Source organism: Pithys albifrons, chromosome 1, assembly GCF_047495875.1.
Source record: "Pithys albifrons albifrons isolate INPA30051 chromosome 1, PitAlb_v1, whole genome shotgun sequence".
Taxonomy (NCBI): domain Eukaryota; kingdom Metazoa; phylum Chordata; class Aves; order Passeriformes; family Thamnophilidae; genus Pithys; species Pithys albifrons.
This window is the reverse complement of record NC_092458.1, coordinates 117423479-117438356: the sequence shown is the minus strand read 5'-3', so window position 1 is coordinate 117438356 and position 14878 is coordinate 117423479. Positions and strand designations below refer to the sequence as shown.

At 52.3% G+C, this 14878-nt stretch overlaps 1 protein-coding gene across 2 annotated transcripts in view; it reads left to right on the top strand.

Moving 5' to 3' along the window:
• Positions 1-13443, top strand: part of WNT11 (Wnt family member 11) — a 35239-nt gene extending 21796 nt beyond the window's left edge. Inside the window, exons 2-6 of one of the 2 annotated variants that reach the window (XM_071564999.1) lie at positions 495-730; positions 1168-1281; positions 1366-1445; positions 2784-3076; positions 8757-13443. In XM_071564999.1, coding sequence (XP_071421100.1) covers positions 495-730; positions 1168-1281; positions 1366-1445; positions 2784-3076; positions 8757-8931 — 898 coding nt within the window. In that variant the 3' untranslated portion in view covers positions 8932-13443. Of the gene's footprint in view, positions 1-494; positions 731-1167; positions 1446-2783; positions 3077-8756 lie in introns of both variants that reach the window. The other variant, XM_071565008.1, reaches the window with a different exon arrangement.
• Positions 13444-14878: the final 1435 nt, after the last annotated feature.

The window sequence follows — 14878 nt, the reverse complement described above, 5'->3', positions numbered from 1 at the left end:
ACCTATCCATGAGCAGCAGTGGTGGGAGCAGTAGAGGCCCTTGGCCTTAACTCTCACTGAAAGCACTTGGTTTGCAAGTCTGGTGGCTTTTCCCTTGGCCTTGCAGGGGATTGTCTCCATAATCAAGTACATGGCATTTAGCATAATCCTGTGAGAGTGTGTGAGACAGATGCTGAATGCAAAACACTGATAACACCAACAATCACTGGTTTTTTTGTCCTGAATGCCAGAGTCTTGGAGGATCCAGCTTTCTGTTATCGTGGAACTGTTGGGTCGTTTTTCACTCTGCTGGGAGGCCTGTCCTCTTCATTCTTCAGCAGAAACCCTTGCCATAGAGTTTAGACATTCAGCCACCGTGGCATGTGCCCCAGGAGCCTTGTGCAGACTGCCCTCCGTGACAGAGGGGAATGTGCACTTCCAGGAATCACTACTGACCCAAAGATCAACTGTTTGAACATGTTCTAATGCTTTTTTTCATGTGCTTGTCCCCTCAGAGCTCTGTCCAAGACTCCCTCGGCCTTGGCCCTGAACCAGAGCCAGCACTGCAAGCAGCTGGAGGGGCTGGTGGTGTCGCAGGTGCAGCTGTGCCGCAGCAACCTGGAGCTCATGCACACCATCGTGCAGGCGGCACGCGAGGTCATCCAGACCTGCCGCAAAACCTTCTCCGACATGCGCTGGAACTGCTCCTCCATCGAGCTGGCTCCCCACTACCTGCTGGACCTGGAGAGAGGTAACAGCCCTGCCCAGGGGCACAGCAGAGCCAGGAGTGTGTGTGCTTGGGAAGGGGAGGGTCCTGCTGCCAGGGGCACACAGGGGGACACCACGCTCGTGGTGACTGTGCTGGTCCTGCCCACGAGCTCTTCCAAAGCCACCACCATTCTGGCCATTAGGAGTCATGGAAGGAGCACAGGAGAGTCCATGAAGGTGCTTCTCCACATGCTCCAAGAGCAGACCCGACCACAGTGAACAAGTTGCATAAATCAATGTGACCCCTTGTGTTGAAGAGCTCACTCAAGAGATGTGCTCCAAAGTGGTGGTGCCGTGGGATGTCTCAGCTGCAGTGAGCTGATGTGTTGGCTGCTCTGTGGGGCACAGACTGTGTGGGTCTCTCTCTGGGGAACGTTCAGCTGGCCCAGGAGGCTGAGCTGCAGTTCTTGTCTCTTCCAGGCACAAGGGAGTCAGCATTTGTGTATGCCCTTTCTGCTGCTGCCATCAGCCACACCATTGCCAGAGCCTGCACCACCGGGGACCTCCCTGGCTGTTCCTGTGGTCCCATCCCAGGTGAGACACCTGGACCTGGGTATCGATGGGGAGGATGTGCAGACAACCTCAACTATGGTCTTATCATGGGGTCCAAATTTTCAGATGCTCCCATGAAGATGAAAAAATCAGGATCACAAGCCAATAAACTGATGCATCTGCACAACAGTGAAGTAGGGAGACAGGTAACAAATCCACGAGAGTTATTGTACTTGTACAAACATCTGTAGTGCTCGGTGGCTCTGTGAGGTTCAGTGTCTCTGTCAGGGAGGGAGAGGAGCAGGTTCCTCCCAGATTGCTCGGAATCCTTTGGCTCCATAACTCACCTGGCACTCAGGAGGTCCCAGTGCCATTACCAGCCCTCCATCCCAGGGGTGGGATGTCTCGTTGCCTCCTGCCCAGGTGTGCTGGGGAGGGGTCTCCAGGGGTGCTGTGTGAGTGGGGAGGATTAACATCTGCAGCAGCTGCCTCCAGCCATCCCTGCAGCCAGCAGGGGTGGTTTCTTTCCCTTTTCCAGCTGCTTTGCTGGTGATTATTCTCGTGTCTGGTAGAGGCTGCTTTGAGCAGCTCACACCCAGCGGAGGGGAAATGCTGACCTTGTGCAGTGCTTGGTGTGCTCCGAGGTGCCAATCCCAAGGGCAGCCCTCATGCAGCTGGAGAAATGGGTGGGGGAGCATAAAATTGAGCCCTGCACCCACCTCTGGGGCTGCTGCCCCCACACAGCCTGGTACCCCCCGGGCTGCCTGTGCAGGCAGTACTTGGAGTGTGTTGAGCTCTTTGCAGCTCACTGTGCAGCCACAGGCTGAGGACACCTTTGCAGAGCACAGCCATGCTGAGCTTCCCTCCCCTGGGCCTGTTATTTCTATTGTTCCCACTTCATTTGGTTTGGGGGTTTGGTTTAAGGGTTTAAGTTTTATTTTGTGTTTGTACTGTCTGGAGTTTTCATTTCTCTTGCAAAGGGTGAATTGTTGTTTGGGGCGCAGCGTTGCCATGGCTGGTGCTTTCAGCCCTCCTGGCAGCATCCTGCATGTCCCACCAAAATGGGAACAGCACAGAACCAAAGCAAAAGGCTCCTTTGGCTCCAGGACCAGCAAAAAGGCAGAGTGAGAGTGCCCTGAATTCATCAGAGCTATGACATTTCTCTTACCAAAGCCCAAAGCTGCTGGAGGCTGAAAGCCATGTTAATTATCTGTTTATGCAGAGCTTTGATTTTTCAGCTCCTAGGGAATTTAGGGTAGAAAATGCAGCCCAGTGTAGATATCTGATCAAAATTCAAAGTGCTGCTCTGTGTCTGGTCACCAAGGAGCCCTGGGGAAGGCAGTCCTGGGCTGATAGTGATCTCCAAGGGCTGTGGGCTCTCCTTCCCTTTGCAAAGGAGCTGCTCCTGAGTGACTGTGCAGAAATGAGAGCAGCAGCCCTTTTCTATAGCAGTCCCTGCCGAGCAAGGGCTTTCTTTAGCAAGCTTGGGGACTGTCTGCAGGTAAGAGAAGGGCCTTTCCTAACTCCTGCATTCCTTTTTGCAGGTCTTGAAAGCCTCTCTTGAAATGAAATGTAAGTGCCATGGAGTTTCTGGGTCATGCTCTATCAAGACCTGTTGGAAGGGCCTTCAAGAGCTGCGAGACATTGCACTGGACCTCAAAAACAAGTATTTGTCTGCCACCAAGGTGGTGCACCGGCCCATGGGCACTCGCAAATACCTCGTGCCCAAGGACATTGATGTGAGGCCAGTGAAGGAGACAGAGCTGATTTACCTGCAGAGCTCGCCTGATTTCTGCATGAAGAATGAGAAAGTGGGGTCCCATGGCACCCAGGACAGGTGAGGGCTCTGTACTCTGCCCAGGGAGGGAAGTGGAACAGGGGCACTTTGAGAATAAGGGCAGGTCACTGGGGAGGGGGCACCTGCCTGCAGGTAAAGCACATCCCCACCATGTCTGTCTGTCTGTCTGCCAGGTCCATGCCTTCTGAATGTGCTGGCTCCAGGTAATGCCCAGTGACAGGGCGAGGGGGAAGGAGCACAGGAAAGGGGCTGTTAGAGAGGGGATGGCAGGATGTGGTTCCTCTCTGTGCCATGGGGGTGTAAAAACACTCACATGGAAATGGCTCAAACAGGTTTTTATTTTATAAGTCAAGTCCCAGAGGCATCTGAATGTTTCATCCCTGTGCACATCCAAGTTTTCTAGAGGGGCATCCCACTGTTTCCTCCTAGGTTTATTTTAAGGTCTTTGATGGCAAATGCAGTCAAAAAGGATTTTTTTGTGGTGGTCCCTCAGTTCATCTCCTCTCATCTCCACCTGCCCATCTCCTTTCTGGCCTTTTCTGGGTGCAGAGGTCAGTGCCTGGGTGGGTCAGTGCAGACCCCTGTCCCCACAGTCCAGGAGACTGGGCTGGGCATCTCTAGCATCTTTCCAGCCCTTCTTCTGCCTCCAAAGGGATTCAGAGGGGAGAGGATCCCACTAACAACCCCTTTTCCTCTTCCGGGATTAAAATATTCATACTGCTGCATTTTTATTACAAAAAATGATCAGTTTTGTATCATATCCAGGAAAAACCCTTTCTCCCTTGCTCTCCTGCAGGGCTGGTGCTCTCAGAGCACACTGGGAGCAGGACAGGGGCTGGTTGATTGGAACACTTTGGGTGTGTTGGTGTTTGGTGTGTGCTGCAGGGGACAGTCCTGCTCTGGCAGGGCAGGTGGCTGCAGGGGAGAGGCTGACTGGGGAGCTCTCTGATGTGAGGGATCACATTATGCAGACTTACTATGAGCTTTTCAGGCAGGAAAGGGAATTGAATTACCTTGCAGTGGAACTGTCTGAATATCCACTCGGAAAATGTGCACCCAATCACTCAAAAGCCTTTCAGAGCTCCTTGCTGAAAGGCTTTCAAAGCCTCCCTTGGAACAAGCCTGAAGTGTTTGCTGAGGCACCTTGGACTTTCTCAGCTTGCTGAAATTAGAAATGGTTTGGAAAGCTGCATGCCTGCAAGGGCTTGGGGTGTATCCAGGTTTCAGGCAGGGAACTGAACCCAAACCTGAGATTTGAAACCTCTTTGAAGTGCTCGGGGCTGATTAAGGAGCTGAGTTTTGCAACTGGTGCCCAAGTGTCCTGAAAACAAGACCTGCTGCTCCCACATCGAGTGCAGCCAAACTTTGGGTGCTTCTATCCCATCATCCCACTCCATAGCCTTTAGAAATGGGCTGGAGGAGAGCCTGAAGGAGCTGAGCTGTGGAGCTGCAAGGGGATGGTCCAGCTTTCAATATAATAAGTTAATCACTGGGGGAAATGGTGGATGTTCCTCTTTCAGAGATTTCTTGGACAGAAGCACTTTTTCATCTTTAGTTCAGTTTCTTCTGCCTGAAAAATTCATTATCAGCTTTGAGTAAATGAAAAATAATAGATTACAAAACTGAGATCTCTTTTGTGAGAAAAGAAGCAAAAACATTACCCTTCTTTATCAGCAGAGTGCAATGTATTGTGTTGCAAAGGCTCGTTCAGGTTCCAGGTGTTTGGAGAAACTATCCTCAGTGTTAAGTTTTTCTTAATCTGAAGTCAAACTAAACATAATCTACAATCAAACTAATAAATTCTTGTCCTCTTTCCTTGGCATATAAAGAGGATTTCTTCTCTCTCCTTGTTGCAATAGTCTTTTATAGGTGGGAAGATGCTTCTTCTTACACACTTCTCTAAATCAGTTCCTTCATAATTTTCTAGTTTTTGGGTTGCTGAGCTGCTCCTCTGGCTCTCCTGGGAACATTCCCACATTTAGCTTGATCTTTCTCACAGTGTGTTGCTTACTTTGCATTTTAATCCACTCTCACAGAGTGTCCTCAGCTCCTTCTGTCCCAGCCTTATCCCCACATTTGAAGCTCTGTCTCTCCTCCTCATTAATGAAAATCCAGGCTGGTTCCAGGCTGTCCCTGGACATCTCCTTGCTGACATGAGCTATTGATAACTCTCTCTCCTGCAGTTGTTTGGTGTCAGTCTCAGTCATTCCTTGGGGATGAGAAAGCAATTTAAAAGTAGTTAAGATTCTGCCCTCAAAATCTTACATGACACTGTGGACTTTGATGTATTTTTAGGAATGTCCATTGTGTTACACACCTCCAGAGGGATTTGAATTATTTTTTCTCTTTCTTTCTTTCTTTTATGCACTGCTGCATTAGTTGACATTGCTGGAGCCAGGGGCACCAAAGCAATAAATAGGAATTTGATTCAAAGGGAACAAATCAATTGCTTCTTTGCACAGCAGTCCTGTCCCCTGGGCCTTGTGGCTGCTGAGTCTGTGGAGGCAGATGGTTTCCCTGAGGTCAGAAGGGCTGAGGGAAACACGGCCAAGATGCCCACGAGAGGATACTGAGATGTCCAGGAAGGAACATCCCTTCTATCACCCCTAACGCAACAGCCCAGGTGCTGGTGCTGTGGGAGAAAGGGACTGCAGAAAGGGATCAGATCTGTGTTTCCCTCCCCTAACAGCATCTCCCTCACCCACTGAGGGCTGCACTGGGCCTGCAGGCAGTTGCTGTGCCCCAGAATAACCTTCCTTGGGTCTCCATAAGCAACTTTCACTTATCACCGGGAGTGGTGGAGGGAGAGCCAGAGCACATCTGGCCTGTCCCTGTCACCATCTGTCATAACTGTGGGTGACACAGCACAGGGCTGGCCCCAGTTTGGAGCTGAGATGGCAACTGCACAACCCCATCCTGGTCTGTCCTTCTGTCTGCTGGTGGGACAGAGGGAACTGGGATCCACGGCGGAACTGTGGGACATGGCCAGGCTGACAGCTGGGCTTTAGAGGTCTTTTCTAACCTAAGTGGCTCTATGTTTTGTGGTCTCCCTGTAGCTTTTAAAATCCAGTTCCTCACTCTCCACCTGGGGGAAGACTCCTGAAGTGCTGGATGTCCCTCCCCAGCCCTGCCGAGGAGCCTCCTCCGTGCCGGGGCCGCGCAGCTCCCGCCGCCTCCCTGCACACGGGGCTGCAGAGGGGCAGTTCGGGCAGCACACGGAGGGGGTTTGTGCAGGCAGCAGGGTGGCCTCCTCTCTCCTTCCAGAGAGGAGGGAAAAGCTCTGTGACAGCGGGAAGGCTGTTCCTGAGCCAGGCCCTTGGCTGGGACTGCCCGAAGCATCATTTTGCAGCAGCGTTCCAAGGGCTTGCAGAGGGGATGGTGTTGTGCTAAGATGCAATCTGCTGCCTCCCTGTTTGCTCGGCGAGGCTCAGGGGGAAGGCACTTCCCTGGCTTGCTGCGATGGGGCTGGACCGGGCCCAAAACAAATGGGACTGAACTTAACCCATCAGCGGGAGCCTGGGGGGATCACAGCCCTGGGCTCAGAGAGGCTTCTGTGGGCAAAACATGCTCCTTGGGCCCCCTTGTCTTCCTTCTTGCTTTTTGCTTGTGAAGATACACCTGAGAAACCACCTCTGTCTCGTCTTGCTTAAGGAAGAACAAACATAATTCTTTAAAACAGAAAACAAAATCTCTGCTAAGTGGCATTATCAGGAAAGTTTTTTAGAAGCCTGTTTAGGTTCAGAATGGGGTCAAAAGTTTTGTTTTGGCTATTCAACCAGAATGTCCCTGTTTCCTTATACCAAACTGAGAGAGGCTTGAGGCTTTTGTAATAAGAGTTTGGGTTTTTCCTTTCTTTGATTCAGGCTGGGAGGGTTGGGGACAGGTATATCCACTTTTATTTTGGCAAACCACAAGAGTAGATGGAGGGAAAGGGAGAATCCCAGTCCAACAGGTAGAAGAGTTTTACTGTGTTTGAGCAGGGCAAATGTCACTGTTGGGTGCTGTGTGTGTCTGGGCAGTGAACATCCCCAGTGGGGAGCTGGAGTTGGAGTGGACTCCTGTTCCTGTCCTTGGCCATTTGGTGGGGTCTCAGCACGAGGCGTGTGGATGCACATCCCTCTCAGGCTGCAGCTCCCCATCCTGCCTGGGGAAGCCTCTGGCAGCAACCTCTCCATCCTCCAGTGCAGCAACCTCTCCATCCTCCAGTGCAGCAACCTCTCCATCCTCCAGTGCAGCAACCTCTCCATCCTCCAGTGCAGTAACCTCTCCATCCTCCAGGCAGTAACCTCTCCATCCTCCAGGCAGTAACCTCTCCATCCTCCAGGCAGCTGAGCAAGGCTGTCATGTCCCCTCCCCTCTCCCAGTGTCAACACACCTCTATGTGACCCTTTGCTCTGCATATTTGATGCATTTACTAATACATTTATGAGGAGCCACTGGGAGGTTCCCCCTTGGCTCTCGGGCCAGCACAAGGCCCCTGGTTTAGGCAAACAGCTCCGTGTGCTGCAGACTCAGCTCTGCTGGAGGCTTTAAAGGTTTGTAAATATTGACACACACTCCCGAATGAGGGTGAAGGGGGGCCTGAAACACTGAACCTGAGAAATGTGAGGCAGAATAACAAACAGGAGGCAGCAAAAAAGGAGGAAGAACAAGAGCAAAATCTCAGCACTTCATTAATCCCATAACTTCTCCTGAAGCATTACCTCATGAAGAATTCTATAAATCTCATGGACTTGTTTTCATCTATTAATGGTGTGCTCAGCTCATTCTCCTCTCTCCTTTCTCTGCCCCAAATCAGCCTTAAAGTGTTTCTGTCCAAAACAGCCACACAGAACAGGATTCAGGAGAGATGTCAGCAATTCCCCCACTCAAGAAACCCCCTTTTCCTTCAGTGCTTTCAAGGCCTCATCAAGTTCACAGCCCTGTGGTGTTGGGGACATGGTGGCATTTGTCACCCTGAAGGGAAAGCATCTGCCCAAACATGAACATCTGCACCCTGGGTTATCTTTACAGGCCATGGAGAGATGGCATCTCTGGGACTTGGTTCATCCCTGTGCTGGGCTGGTGTAGGGGCTGTGTGCTGGGTGCCCACCCTGCTGCCCCGACAGGGGTAGGGGCTGCGTGCTGGGTGCCCACTGTGCTACCCTGGCAGGGGTAGGGGCTGCGTGCTGGGTGCCCACTGTGCTGCCCTGGCAGGGGTAGGGGCTGTGTGCTGGGTGCCCACCCTGCTTCCCTGGCAGGGGTAGGGGCTGCGTGCTGGGTGCCCACCCTGCTCTGGCAGGTGTAGGGGCTGCGTGCTGGGTGCCCACCCTGCTGCCCTGGCAGGGGTAGGGGCTGCGTGCTGGTTGCCCACTGTGCTACCCTGGCAGGGGTAGGGGCTGCGTGCTGGATGCCCACTGTGCTGCCCTGGCAGGTGTAGGGGCTGCGTGCTGGGTGCCCACTGTGCTGCCCTGGCAGGGGTAGGGGCTGTGTGCTGGGTGCCCACCCTGCTGCCCTGGCAGGGGTAGGGGCTGCGTGCTGGGTGCCCACCCTGCTCTGACAGGGGTAGGGCTGTGTGCTGGGTGCCCACCCTGCCCTGGCAGGGGTAGGGGCTGTGTGCTGGGTGCCCACCCTGCCCTGTGTGGCTCAGCCTCCCCGCAGAGCTGTCAGCACCGCAGGGTAGGCCCTTGGGAATCCCTGCAGGGACCTGCCCTCGCTCACAGCCTTTTCTCTCCTCCAGACAATGCAACAAGACTTCCAACGGGAGTGACAGCTGCGACCTGATGTGCTGTGGCCGAGGCTACAACCCCTACATGGACAAAGTGGTGGAGAGGTGCCACTGCAAGTACCACTGGTGCTGCTACGTGACCTGCAAGAAGTGCGAGAGGACTGTGGAGAGATACGTGTGCAAGTGAAGAGCCCTGAGCCCCCGGGGCTGAGCCGGCAGCACCGCCCAGAGAGCACAGAACTGCCTTGCCTGGGGCATTTATCCTGTAAACACAGACTGGAGGCAAGCTGGCAGCAGGAAAGGCAAGCAAGCACACCAGAAAGAATAAGACCCTTAGAAAAATCAAAACAAAAAGCAACAAACCTTCAAATATTTCCCCACACCAATAAAATGCTCTCTGAGAAGACAAAGCCTCATTTGGGATGGTATCTTCTTCCAAAATATTTCCTGTGGTTGCCAGTGACATCTAGCCATCAAGTGCCTCAGTATTCTGAGAAACAAAAGTAGGAACTTTCCCCAGGGGAAGAAAAGCAACTCTTGTTTGCCAATAACTAAGGCTCCCACCTGCCTGTGCCTCCCAGCACAGGTACTGAGGCTCCACTGGGACCATCTGGAAGGGAAAATGCTACAACTTTTCAGCAATAACTGCCTTTGTTGCCAAAGACTTAATTTTTAGCAGGGGATCATCCACTGTGAATGATAAAAGTGGAAAGATTTCAGGTCAATCCCCTGAGATGAACAGCTCATTTTAACCTTTCTTTTACACAGGTCTGCGACTCTGAAGTTGCTGCTGCAGGGAAGTTGTGCTCGATTTGTCCAGGCTGGAGGGGTTTCAAATTCAGTCATGGAGAAAGCCCCCATGGACCCTGGGGGCAGGGAGTGCAGCAGCCTGAGGGGGACTTTTAGGGGCCCACAACACAACAGTGGAGCCATTAGGACAAAATAACAAAGTGGAGTCAAAATCCAGTGGAAAAGTTAAAAAACCAACCAAACAAGGAAGCTCCTGCTCTGCCCTTTGGGTGTGATGCCCTCAGTCAGTGCCATCCTCCCTCCCTGGACCAGCAGCTCCTTGGGGAATGTGCCATGGGCTCTTTCCCCCAGCAAACTGTTGGTCCAACCCCAGGAACCTGCAGAGAGCAGAGCAGGCCTGGCTGGAGGGAGAGCAGCCAGGGAAGGCAGCAGCTATTCCCAGCAGCAGGGAATGGGAATGTGCCAGCCCTGCCCATGGCCCTGCCCTGGCACAGCAGAGAACCACTACCTGTGGCTGTAAATATTGTGCTTTGTACGACTTCCTACATGAATATGTCTATATACTATAAACAAGCATTAACAATAGTATGGAATAAATGCTGAAGTTACTGGTGTAATGTCAGATTATGTTTCACTGTCCCACTTGGAAAGCAGCTCTGATTCTCCTCCCAAGGATGGGAGCAGAGCAAGGCTCGAGGCACTCACTGGCCTGGCATAGAGGAGTTCCTTTATTCACTGGCTCCCTTCCTCGTCATTTGGAGTAGAATTCACCAAGATATAGTCAAGACAAGGAAAGCAAGCTCTAGGAGAAGGCAAGAGTCCCTGTTGTTGGTCTGCTTTTTTCCTCAGTGATCCCTCTCATTGGGAACAGTTCCCAGTGCCCTCAAGGAGCTCAATAACCATCATGAGTGATTCTTCTCCTGGCTCCTGGTCCTGGCACCTGCACATGGAGAGCAGCTGCTGTGCAGGGAGGTTTTGCCTTGGGTTCCCTTCTTTGCTCTGTTTTTGTCTTTGCAATGGGCATCCAGCTCTGTGTCCCAGCGAGGAAGGGTGGCCTGGGGGAAGGATGCTGCTCCAGGAGCTGAGGGCAGCAGAGCCTGTGCTGTCCTTCAGATCATCTTCAGGCACCCCATTCCCCATGCAGAATGCTGTAAGCAGCCACAAAATCTCTGCTGCTCAAATGGCACTTTCCTAGGGGGAAATATGTCAGTACCAGCACAACCTTTCTCCAAACCCTCTTTTTATCCCCACTCAGCCACTCCTGGGGGCAGCTGCCTCTGGCAGGTGTGTGAGCAGCCCTGGGGAGCTGGGGGAGAAGAACATCCTGGGCTGTAAGAGCACAATCAGAGAGGTTCTGCTCTCCTCAGCCCCTTTGCTTTGCTGTGCTGGGTTTGGTCTGCCCAGCCCCTTCCCTCCCCCAGCCCAGAGCAGGCAGGAGGACTTCGGTGTTTTGTCAGTGGTTTGTGTTACTGTCACCCCATAAAGCTGGTGGGCTGCAGTGTCTCTGCAGAGCAGTGTGCTGAGTGCTGGGTGTCTCTGGGCTGACATGCAGACAGGCTGGTGGCACAAGTCCCACTGCCTTCATCTGATATGTAAAGAAATGCTCTGCTCTCATTCTTTTAAGGAATTTCATTTTCATCTCCAGTTTCTGATGAAGCCAACAAGGCAGGGATGTTCTGACCTAAGCAAAATTGAAGCATTTCAATGCTATTCTGTAATGACTCTTTTTCTTGCTCCCTTGCTGATGTCCTGAGTCTTTCTGCTTGGTGAAAAATAGTAAAAAGGAAGGAATGTTCTATAGGTACATTGTTTTCCGCTCTTCCACTCCTCCCATGTCAGACCTGTGGCCCTCCAGTGGCTTTCTCGTGTCAGAGGGAATCCCCACTTGGCAGAGCACCAGGAGGTGTGAGTGACCCTGCCAGGTGTGTGCAGGTCCCAGGGGTGGGAAGGGACCTGCAGCAGAACTCCAGCCCCGGGGTGCCTCATGGTTTGCTTCTGTTACTGCAGATGCTGAGCTGAAATGGCTGAGGGGTTTGGAGAGTTGCAGTTTGGGGCATGCAGGTTCCAGATCTCTGCTGGATCCACTGGATAGTCCACCATGGGCTGCAGCTGAGTTTTGCTTCTTCGAGGAAGGAGCCTGTGTGGCCCCAGGCCATGCCTGAGGCTGTTGGACTATCAATTACCACTGTTACACCACTTTTCCATAACTTCTGAGTTTCAGGGCCCTTCTCCTCCCTGGAGCAGCTGCACACTGCATTTCCTTTCAGTGCAAGCTGGGAATAATGAGAGACTGTAGCACAGGACCATCCATGCTGGTGGAACTCATCAAGGTGCCTCTTGCTCCTTGAAACCTGTCCCTGGTGCTTCCCTCCTGGCACCAGCAGCAAAGCAGAGGGAGCCCAGCAGGGAGAAGGGCCCTGCTCTCAACTGCAACTCGGGGCAACAGGGACCAAAAAGGCCAAGTTATTTTCACAGTCCAGTGCAGTGTGTCCCTGTCCATGGGAGGGGACAGTTCCATGGGAACTGGATGATCTCCAAGGTCCCTTCCAACCCAAACCTTTCTGTGTTTCTGTGATTGCTGTGCCTGTGTGGCCTGAAAGCTGTTTGGGAGAACAGTTGTCACAAACTGGTTTTGCAAGGAAAACATGTCCCTCCTTCCCCACCCCAGGCCCTCACAACCAGCTTACAGGGCCTTGCTCTGAACCAGGGAGAACTTCCAGCCACTGAATAAAATGGCTTTAATTCCTGGCAATGTCTGTCAGGTGAAGCCACAGTTTCCTCTGTTGTGTCGTTCCCTACCACATCCCAGCCACTGGTATAGTTTGGCCCAGCCCCACGTGCTGCTATACAGCACTGTTGATTTACTCTGGCTGGGAAAATTCATCTGATTTCTTCCCATAAATACTATTATTTCAAACCCTTACACGTTGCCCCTGAGGGAAATGGGCAAGCTGTCTGGGAGAGTATGGTGTTGGTGGCTCTGTATCAGTTATTAATTTGAAAAAATATCTATGATGTAATAAAACAGTTTGGACTTAATGCCATTTCCAAATCTGAGCTTTCAGACCGTGTGTGCATTCAGGTGGCTTTGTGGGGTTTGGTGAATTCCCCCATCCTCAGCCCCTTCTATTTTTAGATCTGTTAGGGTGCTCCCTAAGGCAGGCAAATGACATTCAGTATAAAAATTCAGTATAAAAATTCCCACCTGCTTGTTTGTTTTAGTCCACAGCACCAGAAAGGATCTTGATCAAGCCAAGGCAGAGCCCACAGTGTTTCAGGTGCAGCTGGAGAAGCCCTGGATGAAGGGAAGGGGAGGGAGGGAAGGAGGCAGAAAGCTGAGTACAATTAGCAGTGTATTTGGCAGGAAAGTGATAAAAGAGTCCCTGAGGGACCATTCCTTTTCCTGCCAGAAAACAGATCCCAGTAGCATCCTCCAGGTGAGGCAGATTGTGCTGCCCAGCTCTGGGCCACCTGCCTGGGGAAGGTGCTGGAAGGGGCACCTGGGGGGACTTGGGGATGTGGGGAACAAGAGGAGCAGCCAGCCCTGGGATCCCTTGTAGTTACCCCCCCACCCCTGACAAAGGAACTGCCTTCCCTGCCTCAGGCAGAGTTGGGAACACCATTGCTGTGCTCCCAGAGCAGAGCTGAGCCATCACAGGCAGGACTTCCTCCTCTGCACAGGGAGACAGAGCCAAGAACAAGATTTGGGAGCGGCGGAGAAAGAGCAGGAAACTGAAAATGCACCTGAGATTAATGACTTTAACATGTACAACATGTTGTGTTTTGTTTGGTTCTCCTCTCAGGACCAGTTCCATCAGTCAGACAGAGTTTGATTAAAGATCTCAGCAGAGCTGTGGTTTGTTCATCCAGAGCACAGATTACCTTCTGTTCATGGAAGCAGCATTGGCTGAGTTTTCTAATTGTACGAGCTACAAGAATAATAAAAATAATAACAGTACTATACATTGTGACTTGGGTTTATTTGCTCTGCTGTTGAGACCATGTGGACAGTGTTTTGTCTGTATTGTAAAGATGGTGAGACCATAAAAATAAACCCAGGTAAAGCTGGATGCTCCCAGCCCTGTGTTTGACTGAAGCTCCAGGGAGTGTGACAGCTCATTTTCAATGCCCTTGAGGATTGGCTGATTTCTCAAAATTCATACTGAATTTCAGAGGAAAGAGGGATTTTAAATCCATCATTCTAATGGGCTTCTTTCCTTCCTTCCCCATTGTTTCTCATCCTACATTTCAAGTTATTTCTGATTATCCTGAAGTAGCTTGAAATCCAAGCTGAAATGCTGCAATGTGAAAGGCATTGGCAGCAGAGACTGTGCCATCCAAGGGAACAAACGTGGGCATAGCTCAAACCAGAGAATCAGAGAGTGGTTTGACCTCGAAGGGACCTTCAGGATCATCTTGTTCCGACCCAGGGGCACCTTCCACTAGCCCAGGTTATTCCAGCCTGGCCTTGGGCGCTCCAGGGGTGGGGCAGCCACAGTTCCTCTGTGCCACCTGTGCCAGTGCCAACCCACTGTGCCCCAGGTCCGTGAGGCTGACCATGCAAAGGAGGGTGCAGATCTCCCCCTGCTGCTGCAGCACTGAGAGCATCCCCTGCAGCCCCTCTGCCCTCCACTGCTGCTGGAGATGCAATTGGTACAAAGTGCTGCACATGTTGAGCAGGGCCAGGCTTGGACAGCAACACTTCTCTTTTCTGAACTCCTGCTCTGCCCAGGCTGCTCTGACCAGGCTGGGGCAGGGAAGGGACCTGGGTTGGGGAGAGGATGGGGCACTCCCTGTGTGCCCACACTGCAGGGGCAGCCCTGGGTGGGACAGAGGGGCATCCAGGTGACAGCTGCAGAGCATGGCCTGGTTTGAGGCAGTGCCAGGTCCCACACACAGCCTTTGTTCCCTGGGTGGAGGCTCCTCTCAGCAGTCTGCAGTGAGGAGCTGTGCTATTTGAGGCTCTGCACAGCACTCAGAGGAACCTGGTCCATGGCAGTTCTCTGCCCTCCGGACTGGAGGAAGAACATCCAAGGGACACCCATTGCAAACAGCACTGACACTTAAGCAGTGGAGTTGCATCCCTGCTTCTGGTGAAGAAGGACTTGGGGACATTCCTCCCTCCCCTGCACTGCTCCCAAGGGCTCCTCCAGGCCCACAGGGACCAACAACCTGGGGGACACTCAAAAATGAGCTCTGCAAAGCCATCAGGCTCTTCTGCCTCCCAAGTGCCGCTGACACACCTAGGCCAGGCCTGAGCTGGTCCTTGCAGCCCCAAATCACCAAGAGGAGCATCTGAATTAAACAGGACCTTAGTGCAGAGCCCCAGGATGTTGGATGAACTCCCCCAGCAGAACTGAGCTCCTCTGACCCTGGCCAGGCTG